The sequence below is a fragment of the Selaginella moellendorffii genome, unplaced genomic scaffold (genome assembly GCF_000143415.4).
Source record: "Selaginella moellendorffii unplaced genomic scaffold, v1.0 SELMOscaffold_14, whole genome shotgun sequence".
Lineage (NCBI taxonomy): Eukaryota > Viridiplantae > Streptophyta > Lycopodiopsida > Selaginellales > Selaginellaceae > Selaginella > Selaginella moellendorffii.
In genome coordinates, this window is record NW_003314275.1 from 2,079,330 (window position 1) to 2,099,488 (window position 20,159).

General features: G+C 48.0%; 3 protein-coding genes across 3 annotated transcripts; 2 read left to right on the forward strand and 1 right to left on the reverse strand.

The window, feature by feature from the left end:
- Nucleotides 1-538: 538 nt before the first annotated feature.
- LOC9632650 (nuclear poly(A) polymerase 1) lies at nucleotides 539-3,059 on the reverse strand. The gene is made up of 10 exons (XM_002970543.2): nucleotides 2,943-3,059; nucleotides 2,811-2,888; nucleotides 2,632-2,739; nucleotides 2,482-2,544; nucleotides 2,274-2,435; nucleotides 2,108-2,221; nucleotides 1,979-2,041; nucleotides 1,572-1,907; nucleotides 1,348-1,512; nucleotides 539-1,276 (listed from the first exon to the last, which is right to left on the reverse strand). The coding sequence occupies exons 1-10, from the start codon at nucleotides 3,006-3,008 to the stop codon at nucleotides 827-829; spliced, it is 1,605 nt and encodes a 534-aa protein (XP_002970589.1). The 5' UTR covers nucleotides 3,009-3,059; the 3' UTR covers nucleotides 539-826.
- A 29-nt stretch (nucleotides 3,060-3,088) lies between these two features.
- Nucleotides 3,089-5,015, forward strand: LOC9632651. Its single transcript, XM_024675152.1, has 2 exons — nucleotides 3,089-3,536; nucleotides 3,775-5,015. The coding sequence occupies exons 1-2, from the start codon at nucleotides 3,158-3,160 to the stop codon at nucleotides 4,965-4,967; spliced, it is 1,572 nt and encodes a 523-aa protein (XP_024530920.1). The 5' UTR covers nucleotides 3,089-3,157; the 3' UTR covers nucleotides 4,968-5,015.
- A 635-nt stretch (nucleotides 5,016-5,650) lies between these two features.
- Nucleotides 5,651-8,891, forward strand: LOC9631788. The gene is made up of 6 exons (XM_024675150.1): nucleotides 5,651-6,956; nucleotides 7,220-7,495; nucleotides 7,552-7,730; nucleotides 7,789-8,202; nucleotides 8,305-8,432; nucleotides 8,493-8,891. The coding sequence occupies exons 1-4, from the start codon at nucleotides 5,670-5,672 to the stop codon at nucleotides 8,114-8,116; spliced, it is 2,070 nt and encodes a 689-aa protein (XP_024530918.1). The 5' UTR covers nucleotides 5,651-5,669; the 3' UTR covers nucleotides 8,117-8,202; nucleotides 8,305-8,432; nucleotides 8,493-8,891.
- The last annotated feature ends 11,268 nt before the right edge of the window (nucleotides 8,892-20,159 follow it).

The window sequence follows — 20,159 nt, forward strand, 5'->3', positions numbered from 1 at the left end:
AGTCGTTGATCGATGATCAATGGGCCGCCGCCTTTAAAACACACACTTTCCTGGTCGATTGAACGATAATCTATGGACTATTAGCTGTGATCTCATGGAGGGTCTCATCCGTTATATGTTTTGTAGCCATCTTTGGACTAGCAAGCAAATCATTCTTTTTGCTACTTTCCTAACACGCCAAAGATCCATAGCTGTGTACGCGGGGAGCCATTCGCGACCACGATCGATCATATTCTCTGTTTTTCCAATTCTTTTTGTTCACGATCATCAAGCGCGATTGTACCGGGCCGTGCTAACTTGCCGGACGATCCAGAGAAATAAAGTGGTGACGTTTCCTCTCGCGGATAAGATTGGAGATTTCAAGGCCCAAAGGGTGAGTGGGGCGCTAGCAGGAAAGCAATCGTTCCCCTCAGTGGAATCGTGGTCCCCCAGGCAAAAACTTCCAGAGCTGCGAGACGAAATCCCAGCCGTCCGATTTCTACACTTTCTTCTAGAGCGCGCGAAAAAGTATTCTAAAGCGCGTAGCATACCCTTGTTGTATCTCATCAGAGATATCATATTTGACTGTTTATATACGAGAATATTTAAAGCGTATAGACATCCTATCACGTTAGTGACAGTAACTTTGGAGCTAGCTCTAGCAGCGTAGCGTATAAAAAATGCAAGCTATCTGTATGTCACAGCAAGCAAAGAAACAATCCACCTGATGCGAGCAAATCACGAGAAGCAAAGATCCAAACAAAAAACAAAAAAAAAAAAAAAAACTAAGAAACCACTCACCAAGCCAGGAAAAAAGGAAGAACAATGAGGAGGAGAGGATTGAGAGTTAAGAGACCTCCACTTCTTCGGCGGCGACTACCTGGTTACTGCTGCTGCTGGAAGCGATCTTCTTCGAGCAATGGCCGCCGGGATCTGCCGAAGTTAATCGCTTACGAGAATCACCTTGCTTGGAGTCGGACGATGGCGATCCCGAGTGTTGCCTCGCCGGCCTCGCGGGCTTCACGCCTCCCGGGTACACGAAGAGCGGGATTTGCTTGCGACGGACGTGAGAGACGTAGATTTCCATGCCCTGCTTCCACGACGTGTAGGCCGCAACGTTGAGCTTGAACTGCTCCACCGTTGTCCGGATGTCGAACTGTTGGCCTTCGTGGAGTGGTGCTCCCAGTTTTCTCTGTAGGCCCATGAAGTATGCGCAGTGATAGCCGTCCCTTGCCATGTCCACGAAGTCTGAGGGATGTGGATGGCACTGGAGCATGCCGTAAGTGTCCTTCTCCACCTAGAAATGGATAACGCGTTAAGCCAGAAAGCGTTCGCTTTCGAGAAACATAGCAAGCGCTTCTTCTTTACCTTCAAAGTCAGTTGCCTCAACCGTGACTCCACCCAGCCTTTCCAGCACCGGTGGTCACAGTCGTCTATCGCCACTACGTCAATCTGCAAGTAGTTCCTATACGCCTCGAAGAATGAAAAGCTCTCGAACAGCAAATCCCAGGTTGCCCTGCTCATCTCTAGTTGCTGCAGGCACACGAGACTTGTAAGCATTAAAGCAAACGAGCAAAGCCACTCGAGCGTACCTCACAGACTTCGTTGCCGCGGTTGAATTCCTGTGTCATTATCCGTAGAGTACTCGTAGAGACGTTGTAGCTAGAGTTCATGCAGGGATATGCCGGAGTTATGATCGGCATCAAGTGAGACTTATCTCTCGGGTTCTTCCTGGGGTCCCAGACTTGTAAAAGACCAAGGGACGATCTCTCCTCGATCGGGCACAACATAACTGGATTCGGCCACCTCCACTGTGTGTAAACACGGAAGAAACGGGAAATTAGCGTGCTCGGTACAGCGTTCGGGTAGAGCTGACAAATTCGAGCAACAAGCAGGGCCCAGTTGATGCCTCCTAGAAATCCCGTAACCTGCAAGCACAAAAACAGGAAAAGAAGTATCACTGTCGCTTGCAATTTCGTAATAACACAAACAAGCTCACATTTGAATAAACTCCTCGACGCTTGGCCCAATACTTCATACAGCGTAGTGTTGTACGAAAATGCTACACCATTTACCGATTTTTAGATGCAACCTACCGTGATCTACTGCTACCAATGAAACAACAGACCTGGATGTTGGGAACTAGACGAAGTATCTGGTCGGTCACTCGGCAGCCGTTTAAGCTGAGGACACTCTGCTCGTCCAGATTTTGCATTATGGACTCGTCGGAAATATCAAGATCCTGAAACAAAACTCATAGTCAAACAGCACAAACGAAGAAGAAAACTTCTCACTTCCGGTATCGTCCACGAAGAGAGCCTTGCGTACAGCAGATCAATAGAAATCCCGTCGAACTTGAATTTCATGACGGGAACATGAGCTTCCGGCACTGGATTGAGTTCTGTGACATTCTCGGTCTCGGCCAGGATATTATGCAACTCAACGAAGAAGTCTTCCTACAAAAACGATCATCGCTCAAAGGAAAAGTGCTGTAAATATTACCTCGCGTGTAGCATGACTCGGACCGACGCATAGTGTGTCAATGTCTGAGCCAGGGCCATGGACCTGCGACCGACAAGAACATAAAAAAGGGAAAAGGAAAAAAAAATCCAAAGGACGATACTTCCAAGTTCTTTGGAACTTGGTACTCACCCCAAGGCGATACGAGCCGAAAGTAAAAATCTTTGCATTCGCCTCTTGGACGACTTCGTTGCTAAATCCTTTGTTGACGCAAATTTGCCTCACCCAGCTCTTGACAATCTAAAACGAAGGACAAAAGGACAAAAGGTAACACCACTGCCTCTCCATCTCATCCAGATTGCGAGAAATACCTGATCGAGGCGCCCTAGAACACCCTCCCTCTTCATCGCCTCTTCGCGGCTCTCGTTAAGGCCAGCATTGGACAGGAGCTGCGCGAAATCCTCGAAATTTCAGCAAGGTTCCAGCAACAAACAGCGACATACCTTCTCGAGATCGCGCGTCCTTCCTAGATCCGCAGGCGTCGGGCCGGCCGTGGAGAGCGGCTCCATCCGCGAGGAGACCTAGAACAAACACAAACAAACCCTAAAGCGCCATAGCCTAGTTATATTCCATTTTTGACCTTTTTCTCCCTTTTGATACTGGTGTTTGGCGCAGCGGCGCGAATTGACAATGGCAGAGGAGAGGCGCGATTCATTCCATGGATCACCCCAGGAAGAATTTCACCCCAGCGGCCGCATTCGCGGCGTTTGGATTCGCGTGCGTCTCGCTAGGGCTTTATGTCGCGCTGCTTCCTCCGGAATATCTCGATCGCGGCTCTCTCCCTGCGGGATTGTGGGCGAGAGCTCCGGATCTCTCTTCCGCGGAGATCCTCTTGCGGCGGGTTGCTGAGAATGGGACGCAGGGATGCCACAACGTATCCACCGCAGCTGCTGTCTTGTTTGGGATTCCTCGAGCGGAGGATGGAGGCGAGATTACGCTGGCCGCGGATGAAGTTCACAAGTTCTGGATCGTTTCGTATGCTGCCGATGGATCCAGGCGATGCTCGGGGGGAGATTTTTACGAGACCGACATCTCAGGTACTTTTCTTCGCGCTTTTCTTTCACAGATTAGAATTTTCAACGCCAAGCTCTTTTGTTCTTGAGTTTGTTTCCTTCTTGTTTCTCTGGAAGTTGCTTGCTTTCTTTGCTAGCGTTTAGATTCCCGAGTCTCTCATTCCATCTGGTTTGATATGGTTTTCCTGATGGTACCTTGTTCCTAGTGTGTGTGATTGCTCTTTCCTTCCATTGATTAAAAATTTCGATTGGTATCAAGCAGGCCCGACTTGGAAATCACGTCCACCGGTGACGGACTTGGGAGACGGCTCCTACCTGGTGGAACTCAAAGTCAATGGCGACTTCGCTGGAAGCTACAACTTCACGGTCAGTCTTGTCTACACGAACTTCCACGGGCTGGATCACCTCCCGGGAAAGTGGGCCTTCAAGAAAGAGATGTTCCGCCTGCTCATCAACTTCACGGCCGGGAGTCGTCGGCGTAAACACCAGCTCCACACTTGCGCCGCCAGCGACTTAAGATCGACGACTTCACCACCATCCCAATGGCAGGGAAGATGGTCCAGGACCAAATTCAACAGCTCATGTCAGCTAGACAAGAACGGCCGCTACCTTTGCTTGGATCCGGCCGAGCAGTGCGACGAGAGCCAGTGCTCCGGAGCCATCAACAGCCTGGAGAGCAACGGCTGGGTCTACTCCGCGCACTGCAAGTTTCGGATCTGGAACTCTGCTGAGGCCTGGCAGTGTCTCGACGGGAAGAAGCTCTTCTTTTGGGGGGACTCGAATCACCAGGACACCGTCCGGAACCTCCTCAACTTCGTCCTGGGACACCAGCTGAAATTCGTGGATAGGATCTTCGTCGCCAACTTCACCAATCCAGCAAACCCGTCGCAGGTGGTCCGGCTGGCCTCGATTTTCAACGGGCACCCGGATCCACATCACAACTTCCTGGGCCTGGGATCGTTGTATGTTCCTCAGTACCGCGATTTCGTCCGGTCAGTAGTCCGCCAGGGTGGTATGCCGGACGCAGTGATCCTCAACTCGGGCATCCACGACGGCATGAACTGGAAGACAATGGCGGAGTTCCTCGAGGCTGCCAGGAACGCGTCCGTGTTTTGGAAGGATTTGCTCGGGGACGAGAGCAAAGCTCGGGTGGTGTTTCGCTCCACGGTTGCTACCGGCCTCGGGTTTAGAGATCTGGGGTCCAATCCACACAAGATGGAAGCTTTCAATTCCATCCTGGGCGAGGAGCTCGCCAAGGAGCTCGGGGGCTTGGAGCACTTCATGTTCGTGGACGACTATGATATCACTTTCCCGTGGCACTATGATTTCTGCTGTAGCGATGGCGCTCACTTTGGACAGCCACCGGCCTTGAAGTATTGGTTTGATCGAATTGGACACTTTTACTTTGTGGATCTAATGCTTGTGCATATACTGCTCACTGCGATTTGCTCGTAAAACTATGGTCATCTTTCACTAAAAGGTTCATAGATAACACTTTTAAGATCCGAGATCAATAAAAATGAGAGATTTTTTGCTCATACTTGCATCTGTGATGAGGTAAATCACGCTTGGAATTCAAACTTTCCCTTCTTCAAGATGAGCTTGCATTTGTAACCCAAACTCTTCATCACGGCCCGTTTCTTAGCCCTCTTTACCATGGTTTTACTGTGCTGTATTTTCACAACCTCTAGTAGCACCATGGTGAACGTACACCTCTCACTGAGTAGCTCCAGCGCGGTGACCACGTGGCCTCTCCCCAGCAGCCGCTTGACCACCTCTTGACTTGACTTTTTGCTGACCATGACTCGCGAGAGCCATGCCGACATCTTTGGGCCCTCACGTAGCATGGCCTCGATACTCTCCGGGAATGCCCATCTTTCAGATGCGTGGTTGATTTGAAGAGCATCTGGTACGCTTCCTCGGGATTGTCATGCAGATCTAGCACTAGCCGCAAGCATTGTCGTGCTGGAAGCGCCCGAGCAGTTCAGTCGCATCAACCAGCACGCCAGTGTTGTTCGCCAGTGAGTGTGTGTGTGTGTGTGTGTGTGTGTGTGAGAGAGAGAGAGAGAGAGAGAGATAGTTTAGGGCACCAGGAAGTTTGAGAGTTTTTAGGGCACCAGGGAAGATTCATGGTTTTAATATTAGATTTTTTAGGGAATGGAGATATGGAGGCTCGACGCCGCGGAGCCAATCGTCCAGCAGGTACTAGCGGCACAGCCATGGGAGGCGCTTCAGCGGCGTAAGCTATTCCTCCTCAATCACGTCGATGGCGAGATCGAGGACGAGGACGGCGACTGCGCCAATGGCTTCATCCTCGCCGATCCAATACCCTCGCCCTACCTCGGATCGCTGTACGCCGGCGCTTGCAGCGGCCGCAAGCACAAGCGCGAGATCGAGGTCGCCGATCGCCAGCCGGAGCACCAGATTCACGCCAGCGATGCGTGGTTCTGGTGTAATCTCTGCAACAAGGAGGTTTCTTTGGAATCCCTGGCGCTCGCGAGCTCCTCCGGGTGTTCTTGCCTCTTTTGCCGCGGCTGCCTGGAATCGGTGGTGTCCAGCGCGATCAAGGACGTTCTTCGCAGGAATCCTCCCCAGGTTTTGGATCCCGGCCCCAGCAGCAAGTCTCAATCGAAATGCCCCAAGCTGATGATCGATCTCACGAAGGATGACGGCGATGGCGACGACGATTGTAGCATCGTTGGCGAGGTAGCGTCTTCTTCTTCGTTTTCTTCTTTGTGGGACTATCTCCCATGTCCGTCACCATTCTGCCGGGGGAAGTTCCGGCTTACAGACATCCAGTCCGTCTCTCCGGATTGTTTCGCCCAGTGGGAGGCAGCAGCCAGCGATGCTCTCGTCAAGAACAGTGGCTCCTTCGTCAAGTGTCCGGGTTGCCAGGTCGTGATCGAGAAAGTCGAGAGTGATTTGCCTCCGGGGCTGGCTCTTTCCGGGGTGCCGGAGTTTGACAGAACGGTTCCTTTCACCGAGCTCGACGACGATGGCAATCGTCTCTCTCGCCGCGCCATGGTGGACAAGGCCGTGAATCGCTTCCGGTGCGTGGTTTGCAGCATGGACTTTTGCGCTGCGTGCTTGCAACGCCCCTACCACCTGGGAAAGACTTGCGAGGAGTTCTCGCTCGAGAAGAAGGCTCTGCGGTGCATCTACTGCGATCAAGTGTGTCGGCACGAGATCAAGTCGCTCGTCGGTGGGAATGATGTTGGGAGTTCTTCGGTGAAGGATATACGAAGTCGGCTTGAGCAGGAAGGGGTGGACAGTGGATGGTGCGTGGAGAAAAGTGATCTTGTCGCGGTGGAGAGGCTGTGCGATCGTGTCTGCCAGGAAATGGAGTGTAGGCAACGGTTGAAACAAGCTTGCACGCGCAACTTACACTGCGGACACCACTGCTGTGGAGTGAGAGGTGAACGAAATTGCCTACCTTGTCTAGAGGTACCTTGTTAGGATTGCCTTGAGTCCTTGTGTGTTCTTCCTCGGTTTTATGCTTTTGGTGGTGGTGGATGCTTCCTTCTCGACGTTCATTTTTCTTCGTCTTTGTTTCCTTGCTTCGAGTTTTTTGAGCTCCTGATTTTGTTTTGTGCTGATGTAAACGACTGTTTTTTCTTCGTTTATCTCCTCGTCTCCAGTTTTTCATGAATCTATTTCACTTTCTGTTTTGGCAAAATAGTTCACACTCTCTACTTCTTCCTTTACAGGAGGAATGCCAGAAGCAGAAGCTCTCGGGAAAGGCATTGGCGTCTGCTGAGGACTTTTGTGGCATTTGCTTGGTGGAGGTGCTTCGTTCGGCCCCTTCAATTCTGCTTCAGTGTGGCCACATTGTGCACTTGCATTGTGCCAAGCGACAAATCCAGCAGGGATGTCCTGGCCCTCAAATTTCATTCGGGTATTTAAAGTGCCCCCAGTGCAAGCTTCTTATGAAGCACAGTAAGCTGGACGCGGACATGCACAAGCATTTGACGACAATGGACCAGGTAAGCAGCACGCTGGTTTTAAACTTCTTGAAACTCTTTCATTGTTGCCTTTGCAGATCAAAGCCAGAGCAATCAAACGTTTGAAACTGGAAGGAGTTTATGACAAGCTCAAGGCTAGTTGCAGCTCTGATGACAAACTGACTTCCTTGGCCTTGGAGCAGTACCAGTATTATATGTGCAGCAAGTGCAAGAACCCGTACTACGGTGGGAAGCGGAACTGCGGTCCAAACTTGGTGTAAGAGTTTTCTTTGTTTGCGCACTGCATAAGTTCTCAGAGCGTGGATTCTTGACAGGGAGGACCAAGGACGGCAATACGATCCCTCGGAGCTCGTTTGCGGTGGATGCAGTGCTGGTGCCGATGGCAAGTGCAAGCTTGGTCACGGTAACCAGTTCGTCGAGTTTAAGTGTCGGTTTTGCTGCTCCATAGCGACGTTTTTCTGCTTTGGAACCATCCACTTCTGTGACAGTTGTCACGGGATCTGGCCTCAGCAGCACTCGAGCTCGTACGTGCTTCCTCAGTGCAAAGGGCCCCAACACTGTCCACTGGGAATAGCTCACGCTCCAAACGGTAAGGAGCATTGTTTGGGTTGTTCTATGTGTAGAAGCCAAGAGCAGCTATAGAGCAACAAGCTGAACAGATTTTTCCAAAGACGAAGTTCTTGCTGTTCTTTTGTCTCGTTTATTTATTTTGGAGTTTACGCACATAGGTAATTTTTTTCTTAAGTATTATCATTTTTAATTTTAATTTTTTTCTTCTGCTTAAACTGGTCCTGGTGCTGGCGCTGGTGCTGGTGCTGGTGGTTTTGCAGGACGAGTGCAACACTCGAGCGTTCCATCATCGTTGGTTGCGAGAGTAGCAATTCCCACGGCTTCCCCAGTGCCATACTTGCAACTCAGCCTGGTTCCCTCCAACGAGCAGCTGCTTCTTGGATCTGAGGTACACGTCTTGACATTCAGGGAAGCTTTGTCATTCTGTGTACTGTCGACTCTCTTGCAGGAAGCCAGCAGCATCCCGGTGGTGTCGTTGTAAGACTTAGCAGTGCAACTATCGAGAAATCCACCGCAGGAGCCGGAGCCAGAGCCGTCGCTGGTCCTGCAACACACCAAGCTTCCATCGTTGTTGCTGGCGTACCTCTCCAGGTCGACGGGGAAGGAATCGTTGTTGGTGCAAGTGAAGATCGCGTTTGGTGCTAGCGAGGAGGTCCGGAGCTGGCAATCGGCGACTCCACCGCACTTTTCTATGCTCAAGCTCGAGTTGTGCATGGAGCCATTAACCGCTCGGCAGCTCGCTTCTAGGACTTTGTTTGTGTAGGAGAGGGGTGTACAGCTTCTCAGGAAGCCTCCACATTGATCACAGCTCTACAAAAGAAAAAAAAAAGTCAAGTGTTTTGGAGTCTCTTTACTATGCTTACCACAAGCACTAATGTGTTGATTACAGCCACCAGCAAGATGCACAGAAGCTTATCCATTGTGATATGGCTAACACTGATGAGTGGTTTGTGGTATTACTTAAAGTACCTTCTTGATCTTCGTTAGGTCCGGAATGTATGTTAAAGGACAGAATGGCACTGAAGACAGCCATTTGTATGTGTATGCTAGGGACGTATGATACGATGCATGTAAAAGTCTGGTGAAAAACATTTAATAGGATTTTAAGCTTAGTCTATTGTAATTAGTTAAATGACAATATGCTAAACTTAACCATTTGGGACAACTTATTGCCCAGCATATGTTGCATGGTTAGCAAACACTGTTTTGATTGTTATAATTTTGTTAAATTGAAAACTAAATCCTCAATGGAAATTATCAAATGCATTGAAGAATTATTAAATCCAGGTGACATAGCAGTGAGTCTCCATAGCAAAAAATTAAAAGTTAATGGCAGTTAACACTTTGCATGTGATATTTGTCATAATGCCTTCTTCTTTTACCTCACGCAATTGATAACTTCCCATTGGCTGAAAGCAAACATCAGCATGATTATTAGCTAAGACATGGTTAAAGAGATAACCCTTTGACAGTTAACCCCTATTGGATGGCTGCCATTGGCTAGATCCACAGCCCAGAAAGTTCAGCAACTCCTCCTTATTGTGATAGATTATTTTATAAGATTTTAGCTTCAGTTTAATTTTATTGGTTAGAAAAATGTTATTATAATGATTGTTTATTATTTTTAGATTTATTAATTTTAATTTCTGGTGAGAAAGTCAAAAGCTGTTAGCCCATCCATTAAAAAATAATAATAAAATCTGGATCATTAAAGGCACAAAAAAGGAATCTTCTCGAAGAAGCCAGTAGTGTGCTAATTGAACACCATTTTTTTTGGCCAGGTGGCAACAAAGAAACGGAAGGACATACCATCTTTAATCTTCCATACAAAATGTGGGGAGGCCTCATGAATTCTCTTTTTTCAAAGTAATTTTACTATGTTCGTGCAAATGTCACATTCTCGTAAACCTATAAACACGCATACTTCTGTGTTACTAACATTGACACAAAGAAATGAAGCAAGCGATTAGAGCTAGCTGGATTTGGACCTTGGCGATCATCTCTTTTGCAAAATGCAAGTTCTTTGTTGTAAGTATTCTATAATTTCCATGTTGATTGTCGCTAAATTCTCTTCTTTTGTCCTGATATTTGCTTAGAGTTGTGCTGAACCTTGTGGAGGATTCATGAAAAGCTGCACACCTCTCTCGTATGAGAATTTTGTCCTCAAAGTCGAGTGCAACACAATCAAGGGTACCCCCCACACCACAGACTTTGACCTGAGAAGCTGCGGGAATGGAGTCTCCAGCTGCGAAGTCCACGTTGAGCCATCGATTCCACTCGTCTGCGTCGATGCCCGCGAGGCAGCAATCGACATGAACACCTATGCCGGGAACGACGACGGATCCATCGTTTGCTGCAACAATCCCAAGATCCAGGCTTGCGGCGATTTCCTCGACACGTGCACGCCCATGGGCTACGATCAGGCCTCTGGATCGCTCGTCGCGAGCTGCGAGAGGGACCACGACAAGCCGCCCAACGAAGACGCCTTCATCAATCTCAAGACTTGTACCAGGAGCGCCAGCACAAATTGCAAACTGGACCAAGGTAAGCTGAGCTGCCAGGACGGGAACGGCGCGCCGATCGATCTGGGTCGCGTCGCCGGCAACCGCGAAGGAGTGCTCTTGTGCTGCGTTCTCCAAGAATAAAGGTTGAAGACACTGTCATCCACGTCAAAGAAAAATCCACACTGTCATCCACGTGTATGCGCTTCGAGCAAGTGCGAGTTGCTCCAGAGATGAGCCAACGCTCGCGTGCATCCATTCGAGGATCATTCTCTCCGACACCACGAGTGGGTATGGTGTATCATAAACTGGTTAAAGTTTTTAGTAACCACTTTAATGGCCAGTTTAATAGGACAAGAACCAAGAATTCCGTCACGCTCGTGGTGGGGGAAGAGGAGAGAGCATTTAGGGCAGAGCCATACATTCTGGATTACTGCGTGGTGCAGTCGTTGCTGGATAAAACGAGCCGAAGCAGCGATGGTTTCGTCCCAGTTAGGTTTGTCTTCTAGGTCGGATAGCCGTTTGAGAGCTCGTCCCATGAGCGCCAAACGAGCTACGGCAAAGAAAATCAGTTCCTTTTTCGCTGAGAAGACGCGCAAGTACAATAGGGAGGAGAAGCTTGAGATTCTTAACCTCTTCCTAAACTGTGCCGCATACTGTTCTCAAAGGTCTTGGAAATCTGCTCTCAAAACGCAAATTAAGCTTGCCAACAAAATAAAGGAGTTCAATCAAGAGATAAGCTTAATTTTGCTGGGCAAAAAAGAGTTAAAATGACGCTGCAAGGCAGGGAAGGCCTGAAGCAATGGTAGGCTCGGACGCATGGGTTGACACAGCTCGGAAGAAATATCAGACAGTGGTTGATGACCGTATTAAGGAAATTGTCGTTGCATTCTGGACTGAGCGCACGCGAGTCTCCCCGAATTCCAAGGATGTGAAGTCTTATAGAATCAACAGCTTGGAATATGAAGAACATGCAACTCATTACTTGGAATGCACTCAGGTATCCTCTTTCCTTTTGTCTTGATTCTACTTTAGCAGGTTTTTGTTGGAAGTTCTAGGGGTTCTACTTCTAACAGGTTTTTGTTGAAGTTTTGTCACCTGATATTCAGATAGGCTTAACGAAGTTCGAGAACTTGAAGCCGTACTTTGTTACGCCAATGACACAATACAACGTTTGCTGCTGTCAATATCACATGTGAATGGAGTTTTTGTGCCAAGGCTTGGTGAAGATGAGAAGTAGCAAAGGAGGTGTGCACACCAATTGGACTTCTAAATGCCTGGTTTGTGGAGATTGGCGACCAGTGTGAAGTGGAAACCTGAACACCAAAGAACTTGCATGAGTTATGAAGGAATGCAGTTTGTGCAGTTGAAGAACCAATCAAGTGGCATTTGCAAGATTGTATTGAAGGACTATGTAGCAGCTGTAAAGTAGAGAAGTTTCCTATTTGTGCTTGGGGGGTTGAGCGTGGACCATACTTGAGCTCACGAGCTGAAGAGTTGAGCTCACGAGTTGAGCTCAATTTTCAATTGTAATTTAGTACAAACATTATAAACTTTAAAATTTTAAAGTTATGGCGAACTTAATAATTTCATAACTCTCTATATATTATATAGATAAAAATGTACTTCTTGTTCTAATAATTTAAATATTTACTACATGCAATAATAGAGATGTTTGTTAGAATATAAAATAAAATGTTTGCAAAAAGAGTATTCTTGTCACTTCTTTAAATTTGTACTCTGTGCTTTCTAGCTAGTAAATGTCAGGTTCATTAGAAATTTTAAATTATTAAATTTGAATTAAGATTCTATATAAGGCCATATAACCATTTGAAAGGAAAAAAAAACAACTGTGATGGTACATATGCTCTCACAATACATTGTAACATCATACACCCGAAAGACTATCACGAAATATTTTTTGAGAAGGTAAAGACAAAAATGGAGACTCACAAATACTATGGGTAGTATTGCGAAAAGAACCTCACAAGTATATGAAATGAAAAGTGAAATAATAAAATATTTTTATTAATTATATAAGGTATAATTAGTTTATATTATTGATAGAGAATAAACATCGATAGTGTTGGAAAATCTAATTAGCTCCAAAAGTTTTCTGCAACTCGGCAATAGTAAAGCTTGCTTGGTGTATATGAATATCCACTTTAGGATCTTGGTGCAAGATGTTGATGAAGATGTAGTACATATGCTTGCAAGGAGCATATGCCTTCCCATGTTCCTCGCACTTCGTAAAGTCTGGACTTGTGCAAGAAGGAAAGTCTTGAATAGCAATTGTGTACTCTCCACCTTCTGTTTTGACTGTGTACTCCTTTGCGAGCGCAGTGATGTACTTCGTGGAGAGAATCTCACACTCAAGTGTTTGAGCCAAGTTTATTTTACCTTGCTTCTGCTTGGAGATGGTACCAATAAATTTAATTGCCTTACCTTTTCGTGTTGGCCTCCTGTGCATCTCTGTAGAAATAGTCTTGGTTCTGTCACTCATATCTCCAACTCTCCTCTCAAGATTGAAACCAGATTTCTCAAGGTTTTCAATCTCATCCGAAGTGAGCGCAACCCTATTAGCAACCGGCCATTCTTTAGGTACTGCATCAGGTTTAGTCACTATAGTGTCTTCAAGCCGCTTTGTATAGTTGACATTAGAGTTGCAGCAATATAACCAACACCATCTTGAAAATCCTGCTTGCTTTCGTTCCCCATGGAAACATGGGGTTGGAACAGAAGCAGATTTATCACCACGGATCCAAGCCCAACACTTGCCCCTTGGAAGCATCCCCACATACCTTACATTTGATTTCGCTGGCACTCGACGGATTGCCCATTGCTTCGGCTCCACACTACGATAAGCAATTTCAACCTGCTGTGATGCACTTTCTTCATCAGCCACTTGAGGTGGTTCGGTTCTGGGGCGATGTCTTGGAGCAGAATGATACTTAACATCAGGCCTGTGAGAGCTTTTTGCTCCAAGATCTGTGCCAACATCTTCACCAGCAAAGGAAAATCGACGCTTTGAGCGGACGGTTTTCATATCACCAATAGAAGCCCGAGGAGTGTACTCCATAGATGTGCCGCAGACCACTTCCTCCACTGCAGTTGCCATTGTTCGTGCTGGTGGAGTCACTTTCTTCTTCATCCGATCGTGTAACATCTCAACCGAAGGTCCTGTTCCCATGTATCTTCCTTCCTCAAATGCCAAGGCTTTTGAAGACTACTCTACAGCGCGTATCAAATCTGATAGACATGCTTCATATAGACTCATCTTCCCTTTCCCTGCCTCAGAGGAACGCCAGCTCCAATGTTTACTCTCTGAGAGATTCACAGTTGGGGTGTATGCAAGATCCTCAAGTGGTTGATCCTTATAAAAAGATGATATTAAAAAGCAATAAAAAGAGAGGAAAAAAGGAAAAACCAACCTAAAAAGAGTGATGTCCCCATTGGAACATTCTAACTTCCCACCACCCTAACCATGACTCAAGTTGTGGTAGACAACTTACGTCAGTATGGCCATCTTCACGCCACCACATTCGGATCTCGTTTGCTTTTGCCTCATGCTCCTCTTCAGAAGGTGCAGCCTGCCATTGTTTGCACAACTCCTTAAATGCTAATTGGAAATCTAGCTTGATAAGGTGGCAGTGTTGGTTTAGGCTCTGAGCCCAATGGAACTCACATGTCTTCTCACGACCGTCTAGGGGTAGACCATTCCCAAAGACTGCCCGGACACCATTCCAATTAGCCCCAGGCCCATCTGCCATGAAACCGCGAAAGTTGGCAGGCTTACCAGTCCGCTTCAATACAATGTCGGAGAGGGACTTCCAAAATATTTCTTGAGCCATCTAGTCTTGTACTTTAAACTCTGCCGTTGCAATTGTCAAGTTACAACGTAGTATGTGAAAAGTGCAATGTTTAAAACCATTTTAAGATAATGAGAAAAAAAACTACCTTGGATCATACACATGAGCTCCCATGGTTGTTTAACCTGCCACCCGCTCCATATGGTCAAAATGTACCCATGCATTAGCAAGGTCACTCAACCCAAACATATCCATTCGGGAAACAAGATCCACACCAGAGGTAGGGCCTATAGTAGATATTTTGAAAATGAAGAGGTGCTCTTGCTCACTAACGACTTGATCTGGAAATAAACTTCCATGGATAAACTCATAGGGACAAGTCCGTTTTAGTTCAAGGATTGAGTCGATTTTTTATTGGAGTTTCCCCTCTCGAGATTCATACATCCAAGACTTTATCCTAAATAAAACAAAATGTAAGAGAGATATTATTGAAAAGTATGTAATAATATTTTCATACCTCCTAAGGCTAGTTGCAGGTTGCACATGTCGTAGTAACTCCTGCAAGCTAGCCTCATCCAGTTGAGTATTCTTGTAGTCCGGATCAAGTAAAGTATTTGTGATAAAATCCTTGAGCACTGTCTTCTGAACATGCTTCGGAGTTGTAGATGAGTTTCTCACAGTCTCTATCTACACTGCATCTTTGAAATGGTTGACTGAACTCCTTTGTATCCCTTCCTGCATTGGATGTGTGTGTGTGCTAATATGTATTGTAGCTCTACCAACCTCTCCATCCCGTGGAAGAAAATAGTACATCTTGGCCCCGCAGATGGCATGACACAAAGGAGCATTCTTGCAAAACCGACACTTGAATCCAACACCAATGGTGTCACAGAGGGGAGGATTGGTTGCAGATCCTTCAAAAAATATGGAGTTTTTACCACGCTCTTGATTGCATGCTTTATTCACACAATCCAAATACCCACCACCATAAACCATGGACACTATGCCTTCGAAATGCTGGAAATGTGTGGTCTTGATCTTGCACCAGTTGTGGACATCCTGCTTCATCTCCATCCCCTTTCGTTTTGAGCTGACAAGAGGTGGTAGTTCAAAGAAGATATTGCCATTGTATGTAGATGGGAGCTCGCTAACAGGCCTATGCAGAAAGGAACGAACATTGATAAAGAGGCGGGAAAACTGGAAAGCGTTGCAAACAGCTTGGAATATCAGTGAAGTTGAAGTTTGGAAATTCTTGGCTCGCACTGGACTAACATCTCCACTAGAACTAGAAGAGGAAGAAATGATGACGACCGACTCTTGCTTCACATTCACTTTAGCAAGATCACAGCCTCGCACTTTGATTGGAGATCCAAAAACTCGAATCTCTTTCGACTTGGAATGTTGCAAATCCCAATGTTGTCCACCTTCACCTACACCCGAAAGAAGAAACTCCGATCGTTCAACTACACCAATGTTGTTGTGAATCACAGCTTCCAATGAAATAGAACCAAGAGAAAGATCGAAACGTCGGCAAAGAAAACTTTCTGAAATAAGACTCTGGGAGATAGAAAGCGGTGGGTGATCTTGGTAATGCAAAAGAAAGCCCTCCATTTTGTTGCCTTTAGGTTTTGGAACTCTGAACTTTTATAACGAAATGTCACCTCACATATGCTATGCCATTATGTGAAAAGATAGGGCGATTTTATTCTAGGATCTAACATCGAATAATGTTGTTATAATAAATTCTGTATGAAGTATATAGGACTATGTTGTACAATATTAAAAGTCTATATACATTGAATTCAAAAACATACTCAAATTTATTATATGCACTAACTTTTGGTAAAACGGAAAGAAATATCACCTCAAGCATGTGCCATAATATGAAAGATAGGAATGATTTTATTCTAGGATCTACCATCAACCAATTGTTGCCAAATAAATTAAATATTGTACATATTTTCAGTACTTCATTAAAGCTCGAAATCATCACATTCTTCTGAACTCATTTAAATATATTCCATCTTTGTACTACCATCTATCACCTATAGTAAATTATCTATATACATTGCTTTGGAAATAACACCTTACGATTTAATAATCTTATATTTTCTAACAATTTCGTATTGTGATCAATTCAACACATGCGTCTGTGAAATTATGACATAGTCATATTAGAGCACACCTCCATTATTAAATTACAATTCAAAAGGACTTTGTCACATGATCAAATCTAAGGCGGAATAGAAATTGTACAGTGCTAGATTTATTATTTATTGTACAGTGAAGATTTACTGCATCCATGATGAACAGCTATGATGAAAGTTAGGTTAGGGTTAGGGCAGCCGCCGGCATTAGGGTTTTATGGAAAGTATCGCGGGAGATTGGGAGTGACTGCAGGAACAGAATGCCGCCAAGAGTAAGTTTTTTCTCCTCCTCCACTCCCTCTCCTCCACTCCCTCTCCTCCCTGCCCAGCGCCGCCGCGCCCAGCGCCCCCACGCCCAGCGCCCCCGCACCGCTACGCTGCGCACACCACGCCATGCTCAACACCGCCACTGCCCAGGGGTGCCGAGCGCTGCCCACTGCCATGCCACGCCCAGCGCAGCGCTGCCTGCCCAGCACTGCCACTGCCATGCCGCTGCTGCCGTGCCACCGCTGCCCAGCATTGCCACTGCCATGCTGCCGCTGCCCAGCACCGCCACTGCCATGCCGCCGCTGCCCAACACCGCCACTGCCATGCCGCCGCTGCCCAGCACCGCCACTGCCATGCCGCCGCTGCCCAGCATCGCCCACGGCACACCACGCCACGCCAGCACCGCGCTGCCTAGGGCCACTGCTGCCCAGCACCGCCGCTGCCAAGTGCCCAGGCCAGGCATTTGGCTGGGCACTCCGCCTGGGCCGGCCAAGGCGCTTGGCTGGCAAAGGCGCCAAGTGCTTGTGCCAAATGCCCACGCTGGGCATTTGGCGCGAGCCAGCTAAGTCCAAGAGCCAAGGCCGGCTCGCCGGCGGTTGGCCTTGGCGCTTGGTGTGGGCGCCAGTCCGCCTCCAAGTGCCAAGGCCGGCTCGAGCCAAATGCCCGGGCCCGGCACTTGGTGCGCACCGGCCTTGGCACTTGGAGGAGGGCCGGTTCGCCAGCGAACCGGCCCGCCTCCAAGCGCCAAGGCAAGGTTCTCGGGCGGTTGGCCTTGGCGCGGGCCGGCCAAGGTGCTTGGGGGAGGCCTGCGCCGAGCCCACGCCCTGTTCCCCTCTTCTTATACATTTATAATTTATAATGAGTTTTTTTTATTTTCAGAAACGGAAGCAACTACAAAAGGAGAGGGATGTTAGATCAAAGAGAAGACATGAGGAAGATGAGATCCAGGACGACAATCAAATTGACCTTCAGATAGAGATTTCCACAGCGACAACTCTACCGTCTTCCCAACCACATAGCTCCAGTCCACATGCACCCCCACCACCGCCATCGATGCCACCACCACCATTACCACCGCCACCACCGACACCACCATTACCACCACCGCCACCTTTACCTTCATCACCACCATTACCACCACCGTCATCACCACCATTACCACCACCACCGCCACCATCATCACTACCATTGCTGCCACAACCACAAATGCCACTACTCTTAACATATTCACAAAATATGGCAGAAACGGAGCAGTGCCCAAGTGCGCCTGATGGCGGTGTTGGGCCCGAGTCGGGGGCTAGATCTGATAATGGTGCTACTGGAGGTGTAACTGAAGCTGAAAGAGAAGTGGAGCTACCTGAACACATTGTCGACAAGTGCTTCCAAGAGACAATTTTGAGAACTAAAGAGAAGGCCATTCACACGACTCTGGAGTCTCTCAAGTGGGAAGGCCCGGGGCACATGATCCGAGAAATCCCACTATGTCGATTCACTCAGACAAGCATCGTTCGGTCTGCTTCACCGCACTTCGTTGTAAGCAACTAAATTTTTCATTCTACTTTAGTCACTTAACCACACCTCCGACCACTTGGAGGAGTCTCATTCACAACCTCCATAAGTCCAATTCAGGACTTGGGACTTGCTAGCCCTGAGAATGGCATCCATGCCACTCAACATTTGCACTTGGTCTCAGTGCTCCACGTGTCCGATCCCATGACCGACACCCCAAGGTACCATCGACATGGCAGCTTGTTACGCTAAGGCCATGCCCAATCACCTTTGCCACACTGGTAGTCCAATACCACTTGCATCACAGTCTTGGCTCTCCAAGATTAGGCAAACCATCCGTGAGTGGTCATCTCAGATTCATTCCTTAGCATCCTTAGGATGCCACCGACAAGGGGAATAGCCTTCCCTAATATCCCTCTGTCAGTCCCCATTAAGTCCCTTTCTGCCCTTGGCCGTGTTTGCCAACACTGCCACTGGATCGAGGCCCACAGGCCTGACCACTAAGTCCCACGGTCCTCTGGGACTTCCTCACCACACGACTGTGTCCTTGGTCATTGCCCCAGAGGACTCCTCCTCTTCCTTTCCACAGTCTGGGCCTTTGGGACAACATTTCGGAACACCATGGCCTTACGCGAGCCACTTGGGTACTCTCCCTGCCTTCCACCCTTGGGTGCTCTAGCCATGGGCTTAGAGCGAGGTTCCGTTGAGCCACGCCTGGTATCCAAATAGGTAGTGCCACCCACACTTAGACTGGGAGTATCGGCCAGTCGATCTCCCGGGGGAACTAGAGCTGGCTCTTGAACACTTCACCAAGCTACCCAGCTTGTCGGTCCATGTTCACTCTAGTCTTGGACTTCCCAGTGGTCAGCTCATCACCCAACACTGGGTCTGGCCTGCCTGGGCCAAACTAGCCTTTCCTGGCCAAACTGGCTCCATTGGGCTCCAACCCCCACACTCTCCCTACTATAGTTTTGGAACCCCCCCCCCTGGGGGACGATCGCTTTGGGCTTTCACCCAACTGCCTGTATTAGTATTCGGACTCGGACTCGGGCTCGAACTCGGACTCGGACTCGGTCTCGGTCTCGGTTTCGGACTCGGACTCGGTCTCGGTCTCGGTCTCGGCCTCGGTCTCGGTTCCATCTCGGACTCCATCTCGGACTCCATCTCGGGTCCATCTCGGACTCCATCTCGGGTCCATCTCGGACTCCATCTCGGGTCCATCTCGGACTCCGTCTTGGTCCATTTTGGACTCCATCTCGGACTCCATCTCGGACTCCGTCTTGGTCCATTTCGAACTCCTTCTCGGACTCCATCTCGGACTCCATCTTGGACACTTCCACGTGTCATGTGTTGGTCCTTTCGGGTCCCTTTTTAGAGCCTCGCTTATGGCTCGCTTCGTGCTCATTCCTTGAGCACCTTGTTGGGAGTTCCACTCCCGCTCTCGACCTTTCAAGTCGGAGCTTTTAGTCCAAACGTGTTACGCTCGTTTGGCTTTCGCTTCGGCCACTACCACATGGCACCCTTCTGGCTCCACTTTGGGGCCTAGGGATTTTGTGTCTCACATTCGTCAACATGGACATCTATAGTCTGTACAAACAGAATGGCCTTGGGACAAACATAGGTATGTTCCTTGTTTTGGTTTTCAAGCCAGGAACGACAAATACCCTCTCGGTGTCACCGGAAATCGAGAGGGATTGGGATGACATTTGGAAAATGAAGTCCCGCGAATTTGACAACAAGCTTATGAGCCATCCTGAGACTCAACAATTTGTGGGGAAAATGTTCTACATTATCGACGGGAATCATCGCTAGTGCGCGTGGATGAAGTGCATCCGAGAATGCTTCCGAGACGATCCTGTCTATCACATCAATGTTCCGGTTG